The sequence below is a fragment of the Saccostrea echinata genome, unplaced genomic scaffold, assembly GCF_033153115.1.
Source record: "Saccostrea echinata isolate AGI-Se365-2 ecotype Australia unplaced genomic scaffold, CSIRO_AGI_Sech_v1 ptg000009l, whole genome shotgun sequence".
NCBI lineage: Eukaryota > Metazoa > Mollusca > Bivalvia > Ostreida > Ostreidae > Saccostrea > Saccostrea echinata.
In genome coordinates, this window is record NW_026889758.1 from 44450309 (window position 1) to 44458216 (window position 7908).

Consider the following 7908-nt stretch of genomic DNA (forward strand, 5'->3'; position numbering starts at 1 on the left):
CCTAAATGTGCCGATTACCCGCTAAGTAAGGAAATATGTAGAGAAATAAATTTTTTTTATCCCGTTATTTCATTTTCTAGAGACAAAATATTCTTCAACTTTTGATTTTCCTGTATGGAAAAGAAACTGCAAACAAAAGCACAGGATTTTCATATTCCGAAAAGAAAGAGGTTGCTGGTAAGACATATGGAACGCCGGGACTGTCTTATATGAGGATTAAACATTATATGCAGTGTTCTCTTCATTATATGTGGTACTATTTTAATTATATGAAGTAGTTTTTACAGCATATCGTGTGCAACTTCCATTATATACAGTACTTCTTTCATTATATGATGTAGATGTGTCATTATATTATGTACATCTATCATTATATGAGGTGTTTTTATCATTATATGAAGTGCTTTTAACATTATGTGCGGTAGATCTAACATTATATGCAGTGAACACAACAATATATTATGTACTTCTCACATTATATACAGTATATTCATCATTATATGTAGTATTTCTGTTATTATGATGATGCTGATCGTTAAATATTATGTCCGGTCCTGTTAGCATTCCGTGCGGTAGATTTTGCATTTCGTTATGATGTAGACACAGTATTATATGCGGTGCTTTCTTCTTTATGTGTATGATCTTTCGGAAGCTACCTTTCGGAACCCCCCTTGTTAGATTTAGAAAGTTCTACCTTTTTTCGTTCTTAGATATGAAAATTCTTATTGATTTTGGGTTATCTTTAATAATTGGTAATCAACCACACGTCAGCCAAAGCATCGCGGAATAATCACATACCACACAATATTTATCCCTATATTAAAGGAATTTCGAAGTCATATCAATACTTCAGTATAGTTTACAACGAGAGAGAGAGAGAGAGAGAGAGAGAGAGAGAGAGAGATGCACTTATTACAATGTATTACTGAAATAATTTTATTGTTCCATAGTATTAAGTGTTAAACCATGGCGTATAAAAAAAATTGCTGAAATTGTCTTTAGTTAAATACTATGTGAATGTTATGTAATGTATCAGGAAAAGATAAACGATTTTCAGAACAGAAAATGTATTGAGTCGTGGGTTGTACTTCAAGATTTTACTTCTAAAAAGATATGTGGTAAAATTACCCAGTAATACAACGTATATATATATATATATATATATATATATATATATATATATATATATATATATATATATATATATATATATATATATATATATATATATATATCTCTGTGGTCAATGGAGCGGCGAAGTGTGAAACCTATTGTTTACACAGACGCAAATTGGGATGTACGTGTACGTGTGTAATTATATACCTGTACCTGGCGTTTGTATTTGTAAACAATAAGCATGGTATCCATCGCTCTACGTGCAAGTTTGCTACAAATTCTCTATCAGGCCCACAGCTAGCAACGTTTTTGGAAATTCTATTTTGAGGGGGGGGGGGGCTCTCTAAGTTGCCGGATTTTTTTTTCTTTTCAATTCTTTTGGAATTTATCCGATTTCGACCTGACAGCAACAGAAAGTGTGTATGAAAGGAAGGGGGGGGGGGGCAGCATCGTTAATGAATTTCTACATATCGAAACTTAAGCCTATTCTCAGAAAAAGTGGAGAAATTGGAGAAAAAAAATTAGAGCACCCCTTCCTGACACCTCCCCCCCCCCCCCCCCCCCGCGTATAACAGGCCTGTTCATTGTCTAATGAATTGGTCTATCGATGTTTGGAAATCTTTGATGAATCGAAGTTGTAGGCTATTAAAATTAAAGCAATATACTAAAATAATGGGTAACAAATACTATTTAAAACAACTTCAGATGATTTTTTTTTATGTCATACACATTTCTGCATTTCAAAAATGGGGGGATTATGAAGGATTAATCACCCTCTTCATTTTAAATTTCAGTAACAAGATCGAAAAGCTCCCCCCCCCCCTTTTTTCAGTTTTTTTTTTCTTGAATTGATTTTAAAAATATGCATATTTTTTCCTATGTTTCGGATTGAATGAAATTCGTGAAAAACGGAGAGGTCCTTATTTAAAAGCTTGCCATTTCACTTGTAAGCATTATCCATGCGAACGCAGTTTTGAAATCCAGATATTTGACTATATAAGATACAATCCAAAGCCAAGTAAATTTTTCTTAACCGTGACTACATGCATGTATGCATTCTTTCGGCGAGTAACTATAAATATTATACAATAATAGAAAATTATATGTATTTTAATCTTTACCTCATAAACCCTTCAAAGTTCTTTCTATGCCGTTTCGGAAAAAAAAAACCCACTAGCTCCTAACTAATTAAAAATATTCCGTTTTTTTAATCTATAGTGCATATAACTTAATTCACATAAAACATTTTTTTGGTTGCATGTTTAATTGTTCTTTATTAATCAGAAAATAAAAATATCAAGATTTTGGCTGAAGTCTTGGTGCTTATTTTAGTTGGTTAGGACCCCTCCCCCTTTTCGATCCAGTTCGCCTCCCCAATGTCAAATTCTTGCCGACGCCCCTGTTGTTTTTTATTATCTTTTTTGACATTGATTGTCCTATATATGATATGAATCTTTTTGAAAGTCATATTGTTCACAAAAAAAATAGAAAATGCCTCAAATTCTTTCCACTCCCAAAATATTTCTATCAACACCCCCCTCTCTCTCTCTCTTTACTTCATACCATGAAATAGAATGGATTTTATTTTACTCTTTTACCCTATACTTCATATCTTTATAAAAAACATTTTAACCTGTTCACGGAGCATTAATTGTTATATACGCATACTTTTATTGTACTGAATTCAACAGGAAAGGTCGGAGTTCTCAAGGTACCGAATTTTTAACAGAGAGTTCCGAAAGGTAGCTTCCGAAAGATCATACACATAAAGAAGAAAGCACCGCATATAATACTGTGTCTACATCATAACGAAATGCAAAATCTACCGCACGGAATGCTAACAGGACCGGACATAATATTTAACGATCAGCATCATCATAATAACAGAAATACTACATATAATGATGAATATACTGTATATAATGTGAGAAGTACATAATATATTGTTGTGTTCACTGCATATAATGTTAGATCTACCGCACATAATGTTAAAAGCACTTCATATAATGATAAAAACACCTCATATAATGATAGATGTACATAATATAATGACACATCTACATCATATAATGAAAGAAGTACTGTATATAATGGAAGTTGCACACGATATGCTGTAGAAACTACTTCATATAATTAAAATAGTACCACATATAATGAAGAGAACACTGCATATAATGTTTAATCCTCATATAAGACAGTCCCGGCGTTCCATAAAGACACATTCATGTTTTTTACTTACCATCTCTAGATTTAATTAAGTACTGTAAAACACGTATGTGAAACATATTACAATCTTTTTAATGAATTTTGTCTGTTTATTGCCAGAACAACAGAAGAAGTATGTATTATATGCGTACTTATTCACGGAGGCCCTGAAATCCAGAACTGTGACGGCTACTGATTTAAGTACTCTAAATAGAATGTGGACACATCATTTGCTGTATTTGGTGAAAAACGGTAAGTTACTAGTATTTAATCATAATAATGATTTGAAATTCATATAGGCATACATTATTTTTGGAAGTTGTTCACTCCCCAGTGAATTTATCAGGTTTAATGTCTCTCTGATAAGTTAAAAAGGAATATATGTACAGTATATAATTATTTGGAACAAAATTATTTTCTCATTCTCATTATTTGATTAGATTGGTATCCCGGTCATTTGAACATAGTTTTATTGTTGAAATTCGATAGAGTAAATCCTTAAAGAAAAAAAAAAATCAGTAAAATTGGAGATATGAAAACCATTATAATCATTTAAATTATTTTTTTTAATCGGAACTGTACTTTTTTGTTCAGGAAAAGAAAAGGCTGCTCGGAATTATGTCAGAATTCTGGAGGACAGCGATGAAACTGTTTTCAATGTAAGTTTACCCAGCAAGGATATTATGTAGATAATTTTTCCCTGTATTTGTCATGAACCATCCATTGCTACAAAATTCAAAGATTCGCGGTAAAAGTTTTTTTTTCAATTCTTTCATTACAGATAAAAAGATTTCAACGCCAACTACAAAAGACCAGAGCTGTCTTGTCAAAGAACAAGGATTGTAAATCACAGGAATTGGTTTCGTCTTTCTGCTTTAGAAAACCAAGCTTTGTTGAGCGGATGTCGATGAAGTTAAGGAAGTTGTTTGGTCAGCGCGACCCTGATGACTTTTTTATGCTAAAGTTTCAGGATGTGAACTAAGACAGAAATGCAGAGATTCCCTGTGACATTCTGATTAAACAGAGAATTAAAGTCAAGGGCTGTCAGTCTTGACCATTTTTTGAGGAAAAAATCATTATGGTTATCATCATCATCGTCTTCGATCGTCATCATCAGTGCCATCATCGTTATTCTCATTATCATCATTGTATTATCAATATCATCATCATCTTTTTTTTTATTCATTCATGCATTTATTGTTGTAAATATTTCATACATACATTCTTAGTCAATACCATTCACCTTATCAATACAATTTTCATATTTCGGATTAAACATATCATACCAAGTGTTGATTTCATTTTTTTTCTGTAACAAATAATTGAGCAATTCTAGCATTTTAGTTTTAAGAACTGATATCTATCGAAAGAAAACATTGCAGTAACATGGTCTCTTGAAATATACATATTTACAATTTAATTATGATCAGCACCGTTATTGAACAATTTCACGAACAATTTTAATAATGATTCTGTCTTTTCAATTTCAATTTCAAAATAGACATGAAAGAGCAATCAACATTACATTTGTTGTATATCCGAACCTCAAGGTTTTGATTTTTATTCTCAATGAGACAATGATATCCGTGTGATGTGGAATAAATGAAGAAAACAGAAAAGTAAGAAAGAAGTAGGGAATCCTTTCAATCCTCTCTCTCTTATAATGTTAAAGTGGGATATTTTTTGTATGTATCACCGAGCAAAATTAACATTTTTGAAATAAATAACTTTTTAATATGTTATACTAAATTTGAACATTTATCTGTGAAATACTTTATCTGTTTTTACTATGTGCTTATTTCTAATTAATTGTGTCTTATTTATCTCATTTCCTTTGAAGCAGGATTAAGACATTCCAATTAACACTCAGTGACTCTGTCAAAAGAATTGATACCCATTAGGTGTAAATGCCTTAGGACCTGTTAATCCCGTAACAATGATTTTGTTTATATAATTATTTTGTAAATTCTTTCATGTCCATTCCAACAAAGATGTACATCTGTTTATCAATTAACTCAGTTAGTGTCAGACTTGAATTATTGTTTACTCTCAATATTACAAAAAGCGATGTTCATTATACTTTCTTCAGTTTGGAGGCCCGATGCTCTACCGGCCACATCCAACTCGGTTAAGACCTAGTTTTGACTCGTTAAACTATTGTTGAAATTCATGTTGATTGTTATTCACCATCGTCTATAATAAATTCGGAAACCTGATTTACCATTTCTTGGACTTTATATTGGAAGACCATAAGGAATACGGCACCTTTCTCGCTTACATTGTATTACGGCCCCATGCACAGCGCCGCTACTTTATTACCCGCCAACATTCCTTCTTCCCCGTTTACGCTAGAACAACGGATATAGTCCAGGAATTACTTTTATAACTTATAACCAAAATTTAACTGGTTATATATGGGACGATTAGTATGGAGTTTTTCCTGTGATAAACATGATAAATATGTGATAATTAATGTGTAAAAAAGAAGCCCAACCATTAAGCTCTGAGCTTCCATATTGGGGGGGGGGGGGGGTCCTGTCTACAAGTACTTGTGATTATAGAATTAAAACAGGATAATAATGTACAATTGTACATATATCTGAAAATGACCATTCTGAATATCTGTCATGTTACTAAGCCAAGTGTTCAGGCGTGGATCCAGGATTTTGTTTTGAAGGGGGCACAAACAGATGGTGAGGATTCCTCGTACCAGCGGGGTTCCCAACGGTTCAACGAAGGAGAATGTTCGATTGGATCCTGGTGGCGAAGCCCTCGTAAGGTCCCGAGAATTGGTGTTAGAAAAACTGATTTTGATACATAAAAGAATCTAATATTACGTATATTACATTGATGTATGCATTGAAACTATATAGGAACAATTCGGGAGGGGGGCTTAGAGAGGCGTATGCCGGGACCCCTCTCCCAATCCGCACTCGGTGGTTTTAAATACCATATCATTTTTTTCAGCTGCAAAGGTTTACAATTATACATGTAGATCTAAAAGTTATTTTGTCACCTAATTTTTTACACATTATGTTGTTGCCACTAGAATAAACCCCAAAATCAATTTGGATTCTTTAACACAAGGCATGGACCTACCTCGAATTGTATTACCTTTACTTGTATATGATTGATTGTTTTACGTCTCTTGGAAGATTATATCATTCAAATAATTATTTGCATTTGTGAAAGGGCAAAAATAACACAGGGCGAAAAAACTATGTACGGTACATAAGAATTTTTTTTTAATTTTAAATCTTCTCGTCGCCCGTGTGGCGCAGTGGTTAGAGCATTAAAAGACCTTTGGTTCTTGACCACCAACTCAGTATCATGTGTTTCTCAGGCTATGACCACTTTGGCGCTACCAAGAACTGGTACTCTGGAGTCATGTGTCAAAATTTTAAAAAAAAAATTATATACTTTGATGAGTGTCGTTTTGTAAGTTTTGAATTCCCCGGATGGCAGTTAATACAAAATTTACATGACAACTAGTTGTCATTTTGTAAATTTCATATTTATTTACACACGGTAAATTCAGAATTTCCAACATGACATATGGACTTAATATTCATTATCATTCCATGCAACTTGTCTCCTAGAATCTTTGATTGTTAGTATGGGAATTAATGTTGCAGCTGTTGCAGAAAAAATGCATAACCCGCGTAAGCTGGTTGTGTAATTTTTTTCTGCAGTAGCTGCAACGATAATTCCCATACTAAAAACCAAAGAAAGACATTTTATTGTTTATATTTGTATCCGTACAAATAATCATTTAAAGTAGGATTAAGTAGATTAAATATTGTATTATTAATATGTACATCATTGTACGTGTAATTGATGGAAGAACCACTGCTTAAGGAATCTTTGCAGGTGATTTGCTTAGTGGTGTTTACAGACTGATATTTCTTAGAAATAAAGGAGAAAATATTCAATAGATGTAAATATTAGTTAATAAATTTCAATATATAATCAATTTAATCCCCTCCTGAGGGGTGATCCCATAGATATGAACTTCATAACCGTTGTCGAGGATTTGCTGCTCACTGTAATCGTGCAGACAGTTTGCCTGCTACAAGTCCCGGAGAAATGAAGACGATTTTCGTAGATGCAATTTATTTTCGATATAAAGTATGACCAAATAAGCCTCAACCTGGGCCCTGAACCGTGGGTTTGGGGGGGGGGGGGGCATAAATTTTAAAATTTTGGAAGAAAGTTTAGATCAGGTTTATGGAATCTATGCAGTACAATTTGTCTGCCATATGTCCACGACTAAATGATAAGATTTCCAAAGAAGAGATGTATTTTAAAATGTTGGTAGAGATCTAGATCGAATTGACATGTTCATGTATTATCATAAGCCTACCAAAAAAAATCTGCCAAGTTTCCACGACTGACAAGATGTAAGGAAGCACTAAACACTAATGAAAATGTTTTGGGGACTTTGAGATATTTTTATCATATGAAGGTGTTCATATTGAAATTATCTACCGATTAGTTTATTTTCAACATAGGGCACCTGCTATTTTCTCCAGGAAAAAATGTTCAAAGACAATGAAGTATTAGTGAAAGTAAATCATTGTTGTTTTC

At 32.9% G+C, this 7908-nt stretch overlaps 1 protein-coding gene across 1 annotated transcript; it reads left to right on the forward strand.

Moving 5' to 3' along the window:
* The first annotated feature begins 1788 nt into the window (after positions 1 to 1788).
* LOC133182790 (uncharacterized) lies at positions 1789 to 4585 on the forward strand. The gene is made up of 4 exons (XM_061317634.1): positions 1789 to 1792; positions 3442 to 3573; positions 3916 to 3980; positions 4103 to 4585. Exons 1-4 carry the CDS (start codon positions 1789 to 1791, stop codon positions 4301 to 4303), a joined length of 402 nt encoding a protein of 133 aa, XP_061173618.1. The 3' UTR covers positions 4304 to 4585.
* The last annotated feature ends 3323 nt before the right edge of the window (positions 4586 to 7908 follow it).